At 40.6% G+C, this 21,699-nt stretch overlaps 1 protein-coding gene across 1 annotated transcript in view; it reads right to left on the bottom strand.

Moving 5' to 3' along the window:
* Positions 1-3,170: 3,170 nt before the first annotated feature.
* commd10 (COMM domain containing 10) overlaps positions 3,171-21,699 on the bottom strand; it is a 64,297-nt gene continuing 45,768 nt past the window's right edge. Inside the window, exons 6-7 of the mRNA XM_006789887.3 lie at positions 3,937-3,996; positions 3,171-3,710 (exon numbers count right to left, since the gene is read on the bottom strand). Coding sequence (XP_006789950.1) covers positions 3,672-3,710; positions 3,937-3,996 — 99 coding nt within the window. The 3' untranslated portion in view covers positions 3,171-3,671. The remainder of the gene's footprint in view (positions 3,711-3,936; positions 3,997-21,699) is intronic.

Genomic DNA, 21,699 nt, shown 5'->3' on the forward strand with positions numbered 1-21,699 from the left:
ATTTTTTTTTTTTTTTTTGCAATGACCAGGCACTTTAAAGGGTAAGGGTAGGTTGTGTTACTGCTTCTTTTTGTATTTGCTCAGTTTTTCTTGGCGTAACAGCTTGCGTAAACATTGTTGCAACTTACTTTTAAAAAGCTTCCCTATCTGCAATACATAAACCTGTTTTTTTCTACTTTACGTAGAAGGCATGACTGAGTAGAAACAAAGAAGAAAACTGAGTCAGTGTTGTGGGTAGTGGCGCACTACTGGGTTCAATTGTTTGTTGGCTTTTGTGTATCCTAGAAGGGAACTATCAGTGTCTGTCATCTGTGGCTCAGCGCTGTCAGCCCTACAGGACCACAGCCACATATGGAGGTAAGCCCATTTGAGACTTATTAAAGCTAGACAAGTACAGCATCCCCCGACTAGCTACTTCGTAAAAAAAGCGTGTTCCTCTCTGCGTGGTGTCCAGCCTGACTTAGTTTGCCTCATAACACACACCAGAGCAAGTAAACTGCTTTGACAAGTACACGCAGAGACCCAACTCACCAGACATTAATACACAGGCATAGACACATACTCCTCCTATTCCTCTCATTGGGACTGTGTGTGCTGTATCTTGCTGGATCTCAGTGTGAGTCTCAGTGTGTGAGTGTCTTTTTTCCTCATCTTTTTTTTTTTTTTTTCCAGGCATCCATCTCTGCATCTCGGCCTTGCCATCTGTTCTCCATGCTGTGGAACATGGCGCTCCCTCTGGCTGCAGGCGTTTTCACATGGTGGCAAAAATTGTCAATTGTGGAGTTTTAAAAAAAAGGGGAAAAAAAGCTGAGGACAGAAATTGTTTGGGATGTGGTCTAAAATGCCACAATTCAGACGTGAGTAAGGAGTGTGTGTAAACATGTCTAGTTTTGATCTTGTTTGAAAGGTGTGGGTTATTTATATATATGTCTTTGCATATTACTTTGGAAGAAATAGCAGTTTTATCTTTCCTTTTTTTGCACTATATTTAAATAGTTTAACAGTTGCTACACTAATTGGCAATTACTGGACCTACTGCAAGCAGGGTTCCCATAGTAAAGTTTTTCCATTTTAAAAGCTGGAAGTGGCAGTAATTTTGTTTGGTTGAGTGCGTATTTTTGTTTTTATCATCTGTCTACCTGCTGATTATCCTATTAACAGAGCTTGCCACCTGCTAAAGTTGGACATAATCAGCAGTAGAACCACATGAAAAGTTGCCTTCTGACTGAAGGAGAACTTTTTGAAATGCAAATATAGTTTGAGATTATTTTTTTAAACATTTCAAAAGCAAAGACAGGCATGAGAAGTTTCCCCTAACGTCATATTTACGACTCCATTTCTCCACCACTAATCTGGCTTTAGAGCAGCAGCTTGGGGTTAAGAAAAGCAGCTTTCCCCCCCCAACATCTTTCTGCCAGGAGGAACCAGAGGGGTTCCTCAGCCAGGTGGCATTTATTATCACTCTAGTGTGTTTTGCACACGACTCATGAGATGTCTCAAATGACATATCCAAGAAGCATCCTGATCCGAACCCCAAGCCATCTTAACTGGATCCTTTGAGCTCCTCACCCTCTGGCAAAGGAAAATTCCAGGCATCCAGCAAAGAAAGCTGATGTTTTTCATTTTTGAGTGTTTCTACTGATCTAAAGCCACAGCTTACTAACATCAATACAGCAGTACACCACGAATCGCCTGCTGATGTTATCCTGACTCATTAACAAGACTTCTGATGTATTTGCAATAACAACCTGCTCCAAAAACTTTCCCAAATAATTTGTCTTCAGAGAGCCACAGACAGAGAAACTAAGTCACAGATGGCTGGAAAGCAGCCTTACTAAATAAATGTTGGAGATCAATGTCTGAGGGCAACACATTAATATCACCAGCAAGAAGCATGAATGCTTTCTTGAAGTTAAAACGCCATCTCTTAGTAAGCAAAAGAAGAATCATGACAAGGTACAATCTGTTTCTTGTATGCTCATAAATTCAACTTGTAATTAAGGCCTCAGTGACACAAGGCAAGGGGCTGGTTGGCCTGGCAACCTCTGGTTGCTAGGGAAAAATGTATATTCCCCAATTGGTTGGTGAGTGGTCGCTGTCAGCCCCTGAATGAAATTGGTCACAAAGAGGCCACAGCACCCAAAGCTTCCTTGTCATGGCTTTGGTCGTTAACAGACTGGAGCAGCTGCCCAGAGCTTGTACAGAAGATGTCATGATGTTTGCAAATACTTGCCAACTACTAGCTGGGCAGAAGGCAATGCTAAACAGCGTGTTGCAGTTTTCACAGTTTTGTGACTGCTTGGTTAGTAGTAAGTGTTTGTGGGCAAGTTGGTGCCTTCCATGGAAGTTTGGGCGACTATGGCAATCTGCTGATGACTAAAGTTATTACAAGGAGGTCTCCTTTGCCACCAAATCCACCTTGTGACTGCCCGGAATCATTTGCCAATTATTTGAAGAATATACAGGCCACCCTCCCAGCCTGTGATTGGGGTCTCTGACTAGTCTCCAGGCCTGCATCACTGGGGCTTTTACAATCAATCTCACCCTAACTTCAATCTCTAGCAACCACTTGCCAGTCTGTCAGGGAGTACACATTTTTCCCTACCGGTGGTTGCTAGATGTTGACCTACTGTTCCCTCTCTGATGCCTAACTGACTTAAAATTTCAAAAGCCATGTGACAAACACTACATAGGTAAACAAGTTTGAATATATACACAAATAGGAACTAACACAATATACACGCCACTGACTCTACACTTTACGAATGAAATTCTTCATTTTGCCAGACAAAAAAACCCCAGTCTAACAGATCAAATCACCAGAGAATGCAGAGAAGAGCTATTGGATAGATCTAATAAAGTAAATGGGTTCACTAAAGCTCCAGGGGAAAACAACACCTGGGAATTAGGGAACTTCTCAAGCTTTGGTTCAGTGTGGACGTGAGGAAATTATGCACATACACACATACACAAAAGGGCAGATGCACAAACAAGGACACAGTCATACACCCATGTTCTCACAGACACACATTCGCGCACACAGTCTCATACACACAATCACGCTGGAGGTCTGCTGTGCCTCCCAGAACTCCCATCTGTTGAACCAGCAGTCCAGGTTGGTCTTAATGAGAAATAATGAGCCTTCACTAAATAACAACAGCTTGGATGGATTTCACCTCCACTTCAGATTTTATTAGAATGGCATGGAGAGTAGTTCATTCTTCAAGCTACACAATGTATTTGTTGTAGTTCAAATGACATTTTGACATTTAATTTCCTTTTTTTTTTTTCTGAGAGTACAAAGGAAACTTGAAGCTAAATGACTGTTGGCACATTTTCATCATCTACATCTTGTTCTAAGAATGTATAAGGAAAGCAAGCATTAATTTACTAGAGGGTGGAGAAAACATTATTAAACAAACTTGTTCAAGTACAACTCATACTGATGAATTTGGGGTAATTTCCCGCTATAAAATCCAGGCTCTCAGTAATGAGTGCAAAAAGGAGTTCAAAAGGGAACTCATTTCTTCAAACTTGACACATTTCTCAAATAAATCAGAGCACAAATTTAATTGCTAGGCCTCTAACAGCTGCATGGCTGTCAGCAAAAACACCATTAACATATAGTTCATGTGCTTGTGTGTGTGTGGCTGTACAAAGTCCAAAAGGCATCATGTCAGGGAATCCAGCTGTCCTTGGACGATTTCGAGCTGAAAGAAAGAGGGGAAATGATGAGTTTTTGGAGTGAATGTGTGCACAAAAGAATGACACAAAGAAGGAGAGGAAGTCTGAAAGAGATATTTAAAAAGAGAGGGAGTAGAATGTATCGAAGTATGAAGGAGTGCAAAATGCAACATGGATACTTGGCACAAAAACACGAAGATGATGTGGCATGAAAGTGGCACGGACACACACACGAAACATAACGAAACGAACCTTGTTGTACAAATCAAGCAGTTGCTGGTGGTTAAACTCAACGAAGACATTTTCCTGAACCTGGAGAGACAGAGAGAGAAACGAGGTTAGAGACAAGCAGAGAGGCATGAGATTTATGGGAGGAAACAATCGAAAAAGTAAGAAAAGTTCAGAAATGTACAAAAGCAGCAGCGACGAGGAGAAGCAGCGGCGATGAAAGCACATAGGTAAGAGGCATGACGCAGATTTCTCGAGCTGGCTTCTTGTGCTTTGTATAAAAGCCTTCATTAATTATTACTGCTCTCTGACCAGAATGCACCATCTTTTAAGTCTTATCCATCAGTTGTTTAAAAATACACAGAAGAAAAGAAGCTGTCCACCCTCTTGCACAGGGAAAACCCATCACTCTGTCTCCATTCTGTTGGCTTACTTTTAAAACTTGTAGACTTCTGTCACCGTGTCACCAACCGTAGTACAAAACTACACACATGACTCAATAATACAGGACACTGCTTCTTCTACACTGTCAAGCATATAAACCATCATCCGCTTTCTATATTAGAATTAAAGCAAATACTCTTTTTTCAGTTTATTCTTAAACGTTTTTTTCCATCTCACAAAACAAAAAATATCAAGTAATATAGATGTGAAACACCATGAATGCAATCATGTGACAGTTTAATGAAATTAGTCCTGTTCAAGAAACATTTGCATATGCATGGTGTGACTTTTAGAGCTAAAAACATTTCGATTCATTTGTCTACATGTTTGCTTTTACCAGCAGACAGGTGTAGTGTAATGTCACAAACAGCGGGTCACCCAGGGGAAGCTCATACAGCACACTGACTTGAGGTTAGCACACTGCAGACATTCAAGAAAGAAATGTGTGATTTGAGTAATGGGGAGCCTGTGCCACAGTAGATCTTTATGTCTAACAATGCCTCTGGCTCCTGTTATAGACTCAGGAGTGAAGTCATGTTAATGATGGATCACGAAAGTTAGAGGAGCTTTTGTTTTTTTTATACATTAAATGATGCATTTTTCATCTGTGAAGCTGGAATATCAAACTAAGATACATGAACAGTCCAAGTTTGCCTTTAGTTTCATAACGTTTATTACTTTATGTGCTAATTCTTAGGTTAACACTGGAGCCTTTTTTCTCTGCAGACTCTGTAGAAAACTATACAAAACCAAGGGCAACCATCACTGAACTACCATCGTCATCATCGTCATCATTATCCCATCAGAAACTCAGACTCAACGATAATCCACCTCTGTGAGCGGGCGTAATGGGGAGACACTTTATCAACACCCATCACAGAGAAAATAGCTATAATGTGTGAAATGGATGGAGAGTACAGAATGAGAACAGCAGTTTTGTAGTCAACTAAAGTGCATTTATTGATGTTACCCTAAATGTACCAAACTCTGATCCAAGAAGGATAGCAGACAGGAGGGAAAAGACAGAATGAACGAGACAGACATGAAGGGAAAAAAAGGAATCAAATAAGTTCATGCTGAAAGGCAGTAAAACTAAATGTGGGTTTTCTGATTGTACACTCCCATCTAAAGCTCCACTCCCAGCAGTTCGGTGCTCGGAGACTAAACGGAGCTTGGGGGCTTGAAGCTAACTGGCTGGCTGGTTGGGTGGGTGGAGGGAGGCCATGTGTCATGGTAAATTAATGACAGAGATATTAATTAGAAGCTACATTAAAAGTCCATAAAAGAGAGAACAGAGGGCTGTTATCTCTTGTCAAAGCTCCCACTCGACAGCAGCTTCACAACACAAGGAAAATGTAGGACAGCCTTGAATTTAGCTACAGCTGAGGGAGCGCTGCAAGGACAGCCCAGCAGGTACTGAAACAACTAAATAAAGTGTTGTTACTGAGCGAGATAAAATGAAAAGAAGATGCACATCAAAGAAGATCTACGAGGTGATAAATCATTTCTCAGAGGAAAGACAGTTGCCGTTAGGAAATGATTTGATTTGAAGGAAAAAAAAATTGTGCATGCAGTGAAATTAGTTGAATGATGAACACGTTTTGCTTCCAGTAGCATTAATCAGCCTCAATTCACGCAACTCCCTCCCATTGATCTCCACTGTGGCAAACACTATTATAATGAGCAGACTCCTGTGCTGCATAATAACTTATCTCGGTTAACAGTCTTTAAGTGTGCTCGGGTCATGGCAGCACCAGGAGACTTGGTGGAAAAGCAGAAATAAACACTTGTCAGCTGGCTGAGCTGCCTATTGTTTTCTGACAGAGGTAAGACAAGGGACAGCCAAAATGACGGTTGTATGTGTGTGACTGTGATCAAAACTAACCTATGAGAAAGTGCGTACAACAAACCGCAGTAACGCTTGGTGTCTTCGTGTGTTATGGTTTTGTGAATGTGAGACTGACACTGTGTTCTGATAAGATTTTCAAAAGACTGCTGTGTGTGTGTGTGTGTTTTATCTTGGAAAACGCATTCCTAAATGTGTATGTGAGTGTGAGTGTGTGTTTGGCCCATCAAATTGTTCCTCAGGGTTGAGATTTTGCCAGGCAGTAACCCAACAAGGCTCTGACAGATCTGGGCTAACACTAATGGGGATAGGATGCATCATCCTTGTCATCACAGCCCTGTACGGCCCTAAAGTAGGCGCACGCACACATACAGATATACATAAACGTTTCATCTGTCTTAGTGCTAAAAAAACAGAAAACAGGATAAACCCATTAACATAATCACAGATTCACTTGCATCTGGTGTTCCATATGCACTACATGTTAAACCGTATATAGGCTAGACACTGAGGGAAACCCAAAGCACGAGGGAGAATGAACAAGCAAAGGCGTAAATTAGCAAATAAAGGAGCTATAAAGTCATAAAATAAATCAACAAAACTCCTTGAAATATATCCTTGAAATGTAGGACAAACTTTTCTTCTCTCAGTGCTAAAAGCTCTCAACAATGTCACTTGTACAATTCTCAAGATGAGTCAACAAAGTCACAGAGGATAAAGACTCTTTGGGGATTACAGCATAACTCACCATGAGGACACCATGTTAATTCTTTAGTCTCTGGACACTTAAAGCGAAATTACAACACATGATTTCCACAGCTCTTGCCTTCAGTGCTATCAGTAATAACAATGTTGTTATGTCAGTTTCTCCAATCTGGATGTGTTGTTCGATAGCAGAGAAACAAAGACAGTGAGATATTAAATAGATGCACATTATAGGAAATGTTATTTAGAAGGGAAAAAAAAGGTACCATTAACGAGGAAACTGACTGTAATGTCAGTGTAACATCATTATGTAATAAATGGTTACTGATATTCTGGCTGTGTTCACTTGAAGTTTTACTTTTAAATCGTGGTAGACAACCTGTCTAATTGGCAACTTTAAAAACTGGACCCCAAACATCCACCAGATTCACCAAAATTGGGTTAAAATTCTGTTGTGATTATTATTATTTTGGTTATTTCATTTTTTATATATGCCTTTTATCCCCAGGACTGCCTTAATTCTTACAGGTACTGGAAACATTCCTCAGAGATTTTAGTCCATATGGACATGATAGCATCACACAGTTGCTGCAGATTTGTCAGCTTCACATCTATGATGCAAATCTCTCATTCCATCACATCTCACAGGCGCTCTTCTTGATTGACATCTGATGACTAAGGGGGCTATTTGAATACAGCGAACTCACTGTCATGTACACGAAACCAGTTTAAAATGATTTTGAAGCTTTGTGACATGACACGTTATCCTGCTGGCAGCAGCCATCAGAAAATGGGTACACTGTGGTCATGAAGGGACATGATCAGAAATGGCAGTCAGGTAGGCTGCGGTGTTTAAACAATGCTCGGTTGGTACTAAAGGGCCCAAAGTGTGCCGAGGAAATATCCCCTACATCATTACACTAACACCTGACCAAATTGCAGGTACAGAGCAGGATGGATGCATGCTTTGGTTGTTGCTGTTTTTGGCAGATTCTGACCCTACCCCAGCAGAAATAAAGGCTTATAAGACCACACACTGTTTTTCCAACCTTCTACTGGTCAGTTTTGGCGAGCCTAGGTGAACTGTATAACAATTTCCATTTCTTAGCTGACAACAATGGCACCCTTGAAGCAAACGAGCTCTAGTTGCTGCTATAGCCCATTTGCTTCAAGGTTCAACTGTTGTATTCAGAGATGCTCTTTCCCCTACTTTGTTTTGCAACAAGTGGTTATCTGAGTTATATCAGCTCGAAGAAGTATAGCCATTTTTCTCTGTTCCTCTTTGGCAATACAACCCTTTCTCTGAGAGATCTGCCACTCACTGGATATTTTCTCTTTTACCTTTTTTCCCATTCTGATGCTGGATTAGATATAAGATATTTGTATTAAGGATAAACTGTGGCTGTTGCTCAGGAGGCAGAGCAGGTCATCTACTAATCGGAAGGTTGGTGTTTCGTTCCCTGGCTGCTCCAGTCTGCATGCTAAATATCCTTGGGCATGATACTGTGAATGTGTGCAAATGTTAGACAGAAAGCACTTAAGCACAAAAAAGGGCTTATATAAATGCATGAATGGGCTATGTTGTGTAAGAGCTTTGAGTCCTCGAGTAGAAATATATAAGAATCAGTTGCACAAGTGTACCTAATGAAGTGGCTGGTGAGTGTATATAGTTTTCAGAGATGGATTTCTATGAACTTGGCACATACATTTGTTGCACTCAGGTGAGGAAACCTAGTAGCTCCAGTCATCCCCTGACGTTGTATCCAGAGCTGCAAACACCAAATCTTTCAATCTTTCACAAATACACTGAAATATTTCAAAATTAGATGTTGGAATTCATCTCTTTTTCCACCAGCATGACATCTGTGATTCATACTGCAGGTCTGGATGAACCTTAGATAAACTTCTTAGGTTGACCCCGACTTTACTGGTCCATTGACTTTCCATCGAGTGTCACAATCAGGCCAAATAAATATCGGCATATTTGTATGACAGGTGTGTTTTCTTTATGACCTCAGAGAGTCACGAGTGTGAATGCAGACTCTGTCTTGTTCTCGTACAACCTGTTTACTCTTGGCCTTCTGAGTGTGGTTTTTTTTTTTTGGCTTGTCATATTTTATTTTATAGATCTTACTATTTCTGATCTGAGACATTACTCCGAGGAACACAACAAAATTTGACCATGACCTAAAACCTAAACCCAAACTGAAGCATTTTAAACAAGAATTTCCCCTTTAAATAAATATGAAATGGAAAAACACTACTCCTCCTGAAGCTCAGAGAGGCAATCATCTACTGTCATCTAGACGAACAACGGGTAACTGCAGCACTGACGTTGAGAACAGAGCAATTTCGTGTTATTCAGCTTAAAGAGGTTTGTTGTATTCTTGAGTGCTCCAATCAATGTGTTCCAATTGATAAAGAAAACGACACTTTCAACAAATGGTGCTTTTATCTCATCAAGTTGTTACTGTAGCCAGTTTATAACAATTTTAAAGAGACTGTGGTGGACAATATGGAGCAGTAGCGGCTTTTAATTCACACGAGTTCATTGGAATGGGGCTAGGAGGACGCAAAAACGCACTCTTCATAAATTATTCGCTCCAGTACAATAAAGTAAAGCTTGGATTTGAAACACTTGTCAAAGGAGTGATTTTTTTCTTTCCTGAGTGCTACACAAAAACTGGATTTCTTACTTCTGACAAATATAAAACAAAGAAGGGCATGGTGGGAATAAGGAACGGGAGAGTGAGTACAACATGAAAAGGAAAATAGAATGACAAAAAAAGAGAGGATGGGAGAAATGAGCAGCATACTGAAAGAGTAGAGGGCAAAGTGAAGAGTCTCAAAGACAGAATAGTATCTTAAAGGGCAAAATAATTGTGATTATCTAAGAGAAGGTTCTTTGTGACAAACAAAAAAAACCTCTTCTATTACTTAAATCCAGAAATTTGCAAACCAGATATAAAAACACAGCTGTGGATAATTTCACAGAGAGCGATAGAGACTCAAAGCAGGCACTTTGTCAGGGTGAAGCTGTCTGCAGGGTGAAGCAATCTTAAAATATGCATGGCAGAGTCGATACCAGACAGACACGATGTGAAGCAAATCAGAGTCAAGTGTTGAATACAAGTGACAATCAATCTTCTGCAGAATAGTTAAATGATATGTGTGGCCGTGTGAAGGGGCATCGCAGTGGTGCCGCGGTGAACACTGCCACCTCACAGCAAAACAATTTTCGTGTTTGATTGAGAGCCTTTCTGTGTGGAGTCTGCGTGCCGTCCCTGTGCCCGTACAGGTTAATTGACCATAATCTCGAGTGTGAGTGAGAAGGGTTTGTACTCTCGCATTTTTGGAAGATCGTTTGCAAATTCAAAGTTAGGTTCTCAGTACAGCAGGTTTTTTGTGTTTGTGTGTCTATTTTCAAGGCACATTCTGTGAAGTTCAGGGTTGACAGCACTCACAGTCCTCTGTGCAAAAACATGCTCACTGTACAGCTTTGTTTTGCTGCTGCGCTCACGACAGGTTCAGCTGAAAATAGTTGTGAAATACGACTGCGCTCGTCTGCATCACTTCTCAAGAAGTGGCGGCATTTACAATACAAACACTGTCCTGTCTGAGGTGAAACTAATCCTAACTGTGACTAACAACCTAATTATTTTGATCTACTGAACAAAATACTTTTTAACCTTCTAAAAACAAGCTGTTTTCAAAAAAAGCCCCTAAACAAACAAGGTCATTAGAGATTCCAGTGCCTGCGAACACAGACCCTTAAATTCTTCTGCAAGATGAATTCACGAGTTTTTTTTTTAATTCTGGTGCAGCGATCATCACGTGATTACTTTCTGTAACTTCTCAGCCTGCCTCTGTCATCTGTGTGTGTAGAAGCAACCAGCTGTGCCATAGTCATGACAGTTGGGAAAGAAAAAGCATTTCCCCAGATAAGCGTTTTCCCTCTGGGGCACCCAGATACCCATGTGGAAGGTTTTTAACATCTCTTCCAGAAATGATGTCACATTCATGAGAGGTCTTAATTAGCAGAAAAAAAAACATGAAGGCTGTGAAAAATTAAAAAGAAAAGACTCATCCTCTTGGTATTTACACAAACTGTAAAGAGTAATAAAATATTTTTAGGCCGTGATATGTCCCACATGTTTATGGCAACTGACATCAATGATTTAAGAAGTTTTGAAACCATTGATTCTGACAGATTTTGAGAGCATTAAAGTTGAAATATTTATCACGAAAAAATGTTTTGCAGTTCATCTCAACCAAAACAAATGTGATGCAAAAGTTTTAATGAAAAACTTTCGAATAAAAGCGCTATTAACCTGCCTTACTGGTTCCTTTAATACGACACAAGAAAGAAAGAGTTGCTCTAATTTCACCAGCTGAAGAGCTCTGCAATAAGAGGATACAGTACAATCGCTATGACTTTGCTGCATTACAAGTTTTCTGTGAGCTCTTTCAAAGTTTGTTCAATCGGCAGACTCTAATGCCGTCTCTCTGTTGACTTTTCCAGACAAAGAAATCTCTACTCTGAAAGACAAATAGATAGAAAGGGAGATGGAATATGCAGGAGGTTAAGCTGTTGGATTTTACTGGCCCTTTTCTCACCACACACACACACACACACACACACACACACACACACACACACACACACACACACTTGTAATTAGTGACCATTTTTTGATGGCAATACACCAGCTGTGACACCGGTGAGCACTTGGACCTCAACTGCTGTGGAAAATATTATATTTTAATATACATAAAATGATTTAATAATTTTTAAAAAACTACAGTGGCCTTGAGAGGTCAAACGCATTGCAGCGTAAGAAAACACCCGCAAATAGAACAATGCTGGAAAAACCTTGCAAAACACAGCGGAAATGATTAGGGAAGATAATGATGTTACAGACACCCTGTCGAATGGCAGAAACTGAAATATGTGAAAGATTACACTGAGACACACTTAAAAGAAGTGGAGGATTCATCTGTACTGTGAGGGGGAAAATATGCAGGTTAATGTGTGTTCTTATTGCTTTATTCAGATAATACTGTAGTTACAGGCAGCTGCTCCAGCTCATTGTTGACTCCTCTAAATCACTTCTTTTTTTCCCTGTTAATTTGCTGGTGTTTTCTTCAGTTTCAGTGTGTTTGACCTAAGGTAAGATGACCATGGGATCGTTGCCTGTCCCACAAGGCTGTGAAAACAATGTAGGTACTCAAGAAGCGAATTGATATTAAAAATTACGATTGGATTAACTATGCATTTGTAACAGCAATAGTCCCGTCTTCACCTCCTCCAGTTAAACAACTTATAACCAGCATGTTTGCAGACTGGCAGGCACTCGCAGTGGAAGTAGTTCATACCAAGTTAAGCCCTGGTCACCCAGGTTTAGATAGTGACCTAGTGGCAACCCGAAATCCTTGCGATGTCCGGTAATTGCTAAATGACCGAAATAAAAATTTTCCTTTGCTAGCTTATTTTCCATTTGCGGTTGGTGTGTTGGAATACACATTTTTCCCTAGCGACCAGTGGTTGCCAACCCGTCACTAGGCCTGCGTGCTCGGGGCTTTACCCAGTACTCATATCTCAGACCAGATCCATCTTCAGACTTGAACTTCATTTGAAACCACAGCTGTAAAATTTGGGCTTTGCATAACTAGCGCTGTTATTGTGTTGACAAACTCTATCTGGACAGACCGACATAAAAACATCTGCCAAAGTGCTCAAAACCCTCTTTGTCCTTCTTTGCCCCTCCAGGGCCAGACTTTGTCAAGATGACACACAGACACACAAGGTGAAAACAATACAAGCTTTGCTATGGCGGGTGGTTACAAATACACCCTTCCCTTTCCTGGTTGCTATACGGGTATTTTAAAATGCACATATGCTCTTTGTTTCAGCTTGGCTTCACTGAACATACAGCGTATTAACAAAAAAAACAAAAAGGAGCAACAATGGAATGAGTGTTGGTTTATCTTATTCTTCTGGCTCCAAGTTGTCTTTATGCTTGACTGCCGTCCTGTCTCTCTGTAGCCAGTTTACAGTAAGTCCTCTGTACACCCCTGTTTGTCAGTTAACCTAAAGTGCACGCATCACTGCAAACCTGCCTGCTGATCCTCTTCTCTGTGGTCATGCTAGCGAGATTTTACAAGCTCTACGTGGCGTCTCTGTTGCTTTCCGTCATCTTGCTGAAGGGTGATCAGCAGGAGTTACTGAAAGAGGATACGCTCGTCTTTCACTGTGCATGCAGACAGGTGATAAAACTGTGGCATTAAGACTGAGTGGCGTTTAGGAGAAAACAGCAATTACATCAAATACACTGGAATCTCATCATTGTTGATGTACTTAATAAAGTTGCATACTAAAACTTCCTTTAATATTCAAATTAACAACCAAAACACATCTGTTGCATCACAGCAAAAAACAAAAAACAAAGTCAAAATCAAATGTGAGCCTAAGTTTATTTATATATAAGAGTGCTTTTGGTTTGTTTGGTGACGCATGTGTTTCCATGTACATGGTTGTAAAGGTGCAAAGCTGTCTGTCACTAACAACGCAAATACTGGCAGGTGTGCTGACAAAACAGTCTTTAAACCTCTCAAACATTTTTGTTGTTTGCTGCACAGCCACAGGTGTGCTACATCCTGTTTCATGCCACGAGTGCTTCTGTCAATGTGTCTATCTCATCAACACTTCTGAGATTTGCCTAGATTGCAGCCACCTGATTCACCTTGTTGGATGAAGAACTCAGGTGGGGAAATCAGAGACAGGTCAAAGTTGCAGCTGAGGAGAAAAACTAATTTGTTTAAGCATTATACTGTGCTGGGGAGCTTTAAACTCATTATGGCACACCAATCAAACAAAATGTAATGTATCATAAATCTAACATGTGCTGTAACTACATTTTCGGAACAAGCACAGGGTGCCATAATAAGACAATTACAAAATGGTGACTACTGACCCTTAAAACTTCCAAAATGTCATGATCTATTAGAGCCAGCATTTCTCAAATTAAGGCATGTTGCTGGGTATTCCCTCAGCCAGTTAGTGGACAGGCACAATACATGGTATTAGTATTCAGAAGGTTTTTTGGGGTAAAGCATGATTTGCAAGTAAATAGTCACTACTGATTACAAGACGTAATTAATACAAAGATGTTTCTACTCAAGAACTGAAAACTGCCCACAGGTTACAGATTATAGTATTATCCTATCCTAGCATCCAACATTTGCACTATTTTTGCGTTAACAAAAGTGCTACCTACATAGAACTTCAATAAAGTATGACATCCTATCTCTGCAAAACCACAAGACAATTACCTGCTTTTTTGTTTTGCTATTACTTGCAAAAAGGGCGGAAGGTTAAAGATTGTTTCATCTCCCTGAGCCGTCAGTGTCTGACATTTTTGTCCTCACATACACCACCATTAGGCAAAGATCAGAGTAGTTCAGTGCTCTTCAGTGCTGTGATCTAACTTTGGTTTTAGATATCTGATTGCCAGAAAAGTGAGTCGAAAACACTGAAATACTGGTATTATTTTAGCTTTTTATTTTATATTGTAGTAGTAAAATGCACAAATAATAATAGAACTGTGAAAAACACATTTTCATTAACATTAAATCTTTCTTTTAAAAATATACAGTGTAACAGTACACAATAGCTCTTATGTTCAGACATTTAAAAAAACAGAAATCACCAGCTCAATAATTAACCATGTTTAATCTTCCCATGACCCATTGAGACCATAGCCATTGAGAAAAAGCAGTCTATAGGAGCCACATATGCTCTGTGCATAAATGCTGAAAGGGGCAACCATTAACTGGTATCCACTCTACAACACTGCCCTGTAGCCATCACACAGTGACAGACATGGAACCTCAAAACGTCAGCCATTCACCAAAAGCCCGTTGAGTGCAACAAATAAGAGCTGTCAAAGCCAAACACTAGAAACTGTCAATCACCTCTGGTATTTATAACAGAAACGGGCACAAGCAGATATGCGCGTACACGTGCACTCCCCACACAAATACACAAAGAAGAAAAGTTATTTTCCAAAGCTCTGTCAGACTTATGACATACAATAGATGACATGATGGAAAACCCATCCTGCAAACGGTAAGTCAGGGGCCTTCTGAAAACATGGAATGGGGCCAACACGTCACTCAGACTTTCTAATTTCTTTGATTTGGAAAAAAAAAGAAAGAAAAAAAAAAGCATCGAGCAATAAACTGGCCCACTGACTTTATCCCTCTTAATATTTTCTTCCTTTTCCAACTGTCCTTTTGATAAAACCCTCATTTTCTCTAAACTCTGAAAACCACGGGGAGTAACTGAAAGCATAGAAGAGCTGAGTGCACGTCAGGGGAGACAGTGGGAACTTTGACGACAATAAAAAGATAAATAAAGAAGGCAACACAATAAACAAACTGTAGCTCTTGTTTTGGTATGAAGACAAGAGGAAGCAGCAGGTTCTAAGCCCAGCGGGTAGGATTCCTGAAAGCACACCAGGACACACACATCTCTAACTAGCCCCCACGACAACAAACAAAACATAACACATATATTTTAGGCTCGTGGGGACATATATACACAAGCATGCATGGGTACAAAAGCTCACCCACCCAATAACACAAACAATAACCATATACATATTTAGGAGGAAGTAACATAGAAGAGTTGCTTTTATGTTAAAATGCTATAAAAAGCACAGTTTGTTTGCATGTACACTAACACATCAATTACCCTCTGGATGTTATATTAGGCCATTTATTATTTAAAAGCAGTTGCTGCAATGATACAAATAAATAATTTATATTTTCCGTGTTGGTCTGGGTGAATATGTCAGTGGCCATTAATTTCTGATGAAGGACACCTGCTAAGTGGTTCCAGTTAAGCTGTCTGTTCATTGTTCTTGATTAATGGGTAGCCTCTATCTAAAGTAGGTTAAAGTTTGCCAACGTGTTACAACAGTTAGCGAGTTAACCAGACGATACCAAATTAAATAATTCACACGAAGCACCGTCTAGAACAACGCTCACAACTGTCAGTGATCTGTTTTTTTGTTCTTGTCGTAACACCAAGCATTACGCTGTAGAATCCTACGTCAAGGTCTTGGAGCAGCTGCTCCCTGAATTTCCTCCTGATGAAACATCTGCTTGAAAGATTGGGAAGTCCTGTGTTCAGAAAGTCGAGCGAATTTCTGCCCACTTCCACCCAGAAATTCTTACCCAACTTCAAAACGTTGGCTCAGGTGGCACTAAAACTAATTCTAGTTTTGAGTGGGGCAGTAAAGCCTAAACTCATAGTTTAGAAATTATAAATTAAACTGGACATGAAAAGCAGTCACTCTGGGGCCAAAACTTGAAAGCAAATGACAATCACCTCTGTAGGCAACCTCTTTCAACTAAGCATCTACTTCAAGTCTTTCTTATTTATCAAAACTGCTTGTTTAAGCACAAAGACTGTGGTGTTTTAGTAACATGGGGAAAAAATCATCTGCTTTCATGTGATGCCTCATTTTCATCTCTTCTGTCTATCCCCTTACAAATGCACACTCTGTTCTCCATCTATCCATTTTCTTTCGCTTATCAGGGTTTCTGAGAGGCTGGACCTATCCCAGCTGCCATGGGGTGGGGTGCAGCCTGGACTGGTCACCAAACAGAGACAGACAACCATTCATGCTTGCATTCACATTTACAGTCCATTTAGAATCACCAGAGATTATTGGGAGAGCATGTAAACTGCACACAGAGTTGGAGCTGGTAGATTTGAACCCAGGACCCCTCTTACTGGGCCATGACAGTCCTAACCGCCACACCACTGTTCCACTAATGCGCATATCTTTATACTCTGTCTGCTATGTTGGTTATTATTGTGATTGTTTCTTTTAAACTACTTCAAGTATACAAGAATTGGGATGCAACTAATAAAACAATAAAACTATGAAATGTGCAGTTAATACACCGAGAGTCCTTCTAGCACATAGAAATGAAGGATCTCCCCTATGAAAAACTGCACTGCCGATGCTCTGAATGTGAAACTACAGGAGTTTAAAACTGCTGTGCACTCCAACAAGTCAGATAAAAAGTACAGTGTTACCAACCTAAGGAGCAGAAACTCTTCTAGTAACCATAGTTTAACTAGATTTAATGTCAAGACTAGAAACGAGGTGTTTAAAGCCAGACAAGTGTGTTACATTATAAGTGGTGAAGAGACCAACCTCCACCCCTCCAACCTCCCTGCATCTCTTTCTATCAGTACATCCCTCTGCCTGGTTACAAAAATGTTGTTTGACATCCAACTGTTTTTGGCTCTGCCTGACAGGACGGGCAAGTGAGCAAACCATCTTTCATCCTCCACAGAGATGGAGTCAGCCTGGTGCACAGTCAACAAACTAAGAATCATAAAAACTAGACTAACACCCACAAGGAAAACCCAAGAGGCTTTTCTGTTTGAAAAGTCTAATGATCTGCTCAAATCTGATACAATCTTTAAGAAATATATTCCTAAATAGGTCCATCAGGTGCCAAATGACAAGACAGTAGGTGTCTACTACGTCACGTACACATAATGTCTCTTGATATAAAAAACATGACAGGCTTAGACTAAATATTGTCTCCTCCACCCCCAAACCTATGAAATATCCTTATTATTTAACACCTTAGGCATTTACCCAAACCCCAACATTCAAAGCAATGCTTCGGGTCAGCCCTCAGACACAGGCCCAGAGAGCTATCAGATAATGTCAAGACATTAATGTGAGGGCAGCCTGCAGGCTCACTGGCCCCCATCACTGTGGGAGAGATAAGCACAGTGGTGGCTTGTCATATTCCAATGTGCCAACAAGCAGTACCCACCATGGCCAGCTGACAGCTGACTAACAACCTGCTTCATAGGTCACTCTGTTTTCTAGTTTTTAGTCTTACTCAATGCAAGATTATGTTAATTTTGTAAATTATGGTTCCTGTTATTGTCAGAAAGGAGGATGAAGCAACTTTAGGGTGGGTCGACCTGCAGATTGACAAGTTGTTACCACGCGGGCATGCAGTGTCCCTCAGTTTCTTAGTCACCTCTACCACTTACTCGTCATGACTAGTTTCAAAAGCGCTCAGCTAAATGCTTTAAAAAGTTATCTGAATAACAAATGGGTGATGTCACAATTGCCAGGTTCATCTCTTGCATACAGTCTATGCTATGCATTACATTTTACTAAGCATTTCAACACATTTGCATGTTCTAAATATTTACTTAATGTATTTTAACTACGAATATATTTAATTTAACTACCTAACATGTACTTTTAGCTGTTATTGTCAGCTAAGTAGTTCTGACGCAGGTTATTATTGTTCCAAATAACTGGCAGCCAAGTTGGTATCAGCTGAGCTTTGAACATCTCCTCTGGTAAACCCAGTCAGAAAGCGTCGCACACACACAAATCACAAGTTTGCAGACTCACAGAGATACATCACTGCTAGTACGTGACCTCCTTCCTGTCACACATGCCATGTGGTTTCACAATCACTGCCCTCAGATTGCAGTAGCATGAGGTGAGGTTTTGCTCCGTCTCCTTCTTCCTGTTGAGGTCATTTCTGCCTCCCTGTCCCACTTTCATCTTTCCCTCATCTCTCACTGGCAAGAAACACTACCCTTTCCTGATGTATGCTTTTTTCTTTATCTCTGTAACTTTGCCTCATCTCCTGTCTTGCCTTGCATTAAGTGACGTCTTGTTATAAACAGCCCATCAGTGAGCTGTCCATCCGTAACCCGCCCGTGGACTGACATTTATTACGAGTCAGCTTTGCCTGCAGTCTCCCTGCCTCCCCACATGAATACAGAGAACCAATTAGAGAAAGAACAGGGCATATGTAACTTCTACATGCTCAGAGAGGTTAAGCCACATACATAAACAGATATCTAAACAGAGACAGCAGACAGCAGACAGAAGATGGGAGTAGATGAGAAAGAAAAAGGTGCAGGGGAGGATTTGAATGAACCTCAATAAATAGAGAAATAGAAATACTACCTACGGTGCTAAATGGCTGCTGCAACAAAGGCAGAGAACGGAAACACACTAGCTAAATAAACACACAGCACCTTTATTCAAGAGATTAAAAACACTGGGAGACTGCAGACAAGTAAATTGTGCAGCAAACTCTCATTCAGCAGTGATGAGTCTTGACATTTACCATGAGCAGCAGGAAGCAGCTCCTGGGGCTATACAAATAATGTCCTCAGTGGTGGACTGAATAGAACGAGGGATATTTTGCCTATTGGTTTAGTCCCACATGGATGAGGTCACCTATGTCCTGCCTGTCCAGTTTCGGTGTTTGTGCTTGTTCCTTATTTGTTTGTGTGTGTGCGTACAGTCCACCACATCCTGTGTTGTGGCTAGAGACAATGGGACATGACTAGGTTTCCACATCCGCCTCTTGAACCTTCGCATGCTATGCAGCAAAACACAGCAAAACACAGCACAACACAAACACAAACACAAGTGACTTATTGATGATGAGCTCCATGTGACGGATTAATTTAGGCATGAATCACACTCGGACGAGACACAGAAAGAAATAAACTCCAGTTAGGTATGACATCTGGAACAAACATTGTTCTGTCTGCCTTAACTTTACACGAACAGGCCTTCACTTTGAAAAAGTTCCTTCTGAGCCTAAAAGATCAGAAATGCAACACAGAAAGTTTATTGCAGGCACAAGTTGAGAGACTGTTTGCATTCCTTACAGCCATCACATTATCTCCCCCTGAACAAGCAAAGACTTTTCTATTACACATACATTTTCTTCCACATGTGCAACTTTGATCACGTACCTTGCAGACATCTAATGCCTTCAGAGTAAATCTCCCACTTTGAAAAGGATTCTGTGATCAGCTTTTTTACGTAAATTATGAGGTTTAAGAATGTTAAATTTTAATCTAGGTTTCCAGTGACAGCCTTTGAAAATATATGGTCATTGAACTTTAATTAAAATCCCTACATACGCCGTTTACTCGCCAGCGTTTTTTCCTAATACTCCTCTTCTCGGGACGGTATAAGCAAAAGTGCTGACTGATACGTTGTGCTTTCATCATAATCGAGCTACGAAAACACATCACAAAAGACTGCCTGAAATGCAGTGAACTGGAAAAGATATTTTAGTTACCTGTCTCATACAGCGTGCAGGATCATTTAATTTCTTTGCGTTGGGATAGACTGTTTAATGTCTGAGGTTTCTGTAAGCACTATACCTATTAAAGCAGAGACACACACAGGAACAATATACCTAATATGGATACTTCTATTTTATTACCAACTATTATCACCACGTTGAAAAATATTATCCCTAATCACAGATTTTTCTCCCATCATGCAGGCTGTTATTAGTTTATGTTCACAGCATAGTACCGCACAACTTCATTCTGACTGGAGGACTAATTAGCATGATGATTGAAAACGTGGAGTGTGTGCAGGACCTTTAATCCTGCTACGAGCAATGCTTTTCACTCCGCACGTAGTAAACTTTATTAACAGGTAGAGTGGGTATAAACATGTGGAAAATAAATGGTTTATGTACTAATAAGTGCAAGCACACCGGTAAAGGTTTTATTTAGATTCTTAATAGTAAACCTAAATGTCTAAAAACTAAAGAGCGTGAATTACTGAGTACACAGTAGTAGTTATGTAGGTAAACAATAAATAAACAGTGGAAGCCACTTGATCAGCAAATTCTCTGCTAAAGGCAGTGCCAATTTTAATGCTGTATCTCAAAAGTTTACCAAAAGTGATGCCAACACACACAAAATTGATTTAAACTTCTGTGGGAAATCTACATCTTCACTCACGTAGTAACCGGAAGCTTCTTATATGCCTACACTGCAACCGTCTACACCATGCAAGTTGTAATGGCATGTGTCGACCCAATGTGTAGTTACATTTCTTGGGAGGTGCACATCAGGTTACGTAGCAGGTTGTGGTGTAAGGTTAAAATGGGCTTCTGGTTATGGCGTAAGTTTTTATGACTTGTTTTGGCTCATTGCACTGACCAGAGGAAAACAGGCAGAATTTACATGGATGCTGAGATAATAGTCTAACCACACAGTCAGTGTAATGCCTGAGGAAAGAGTGTACAGACGGACACAAAGACAAACAGAAAGAGACAGACAGGCAGCAACAGTGGAGCTGGGTCTGAGAGAGAACAGTGCAGCGCCTGCCAGAGGTCATTTGTCAGGCCATTAGGTTCACCAGTTAATGCAATAAAGGAATAATAACAAATTCCCCTGTAATGTCCAACACAGAGACTGGCTGTTAGTGTGGAGTCCTTTTTCACCCACCACTTCCCATCCTACACACATATGAATACATGTACACACACACACACACACACACACACACACACACACACACACACACACACACACACACACACACACACACACACACACACACACACAGTCTTTTCTTTCTGGGTTTCTTTCTTTCTTGCACCCATACACACAGAGCTGACAGTCTCTAGGTGGGCAAGGGTGGGATTTTCACACGCCTCACTCCCCAGAGCACATTCAGTACAGTACAGAGCGTGGCAGCAGGACATACACACAAAGGCTGGGATTGTCGGCACCCCATAAGCCACTCACTGAACTAGAATGACAGAAACACACTGGATGCACACACATACACAGGCTCCTTGGGGGCATGCCTGAACACACACACACACACACACACACACACAAACTCACACCGAATTCAGATTCACATTTTTCAGAAGTCAGCAGAGCAAAAGCTTTG

Source organism: Neolamprologus brichardi, chromosome 12 (assembly GCF_056152115.1).
Source record: "Neolamprologus brichardi isolate AB-2024 chromosome 12, ASM5615211v1, whole genome shotgun sequence".
Classification (NCBI taxonomy): domain Eukaryota; kingdom Metazoa; phylum Chordata; class Actinopteri; order Cichliformes; family Cichlidae; genus Neolamprologus; species Neolamprologus brichardi.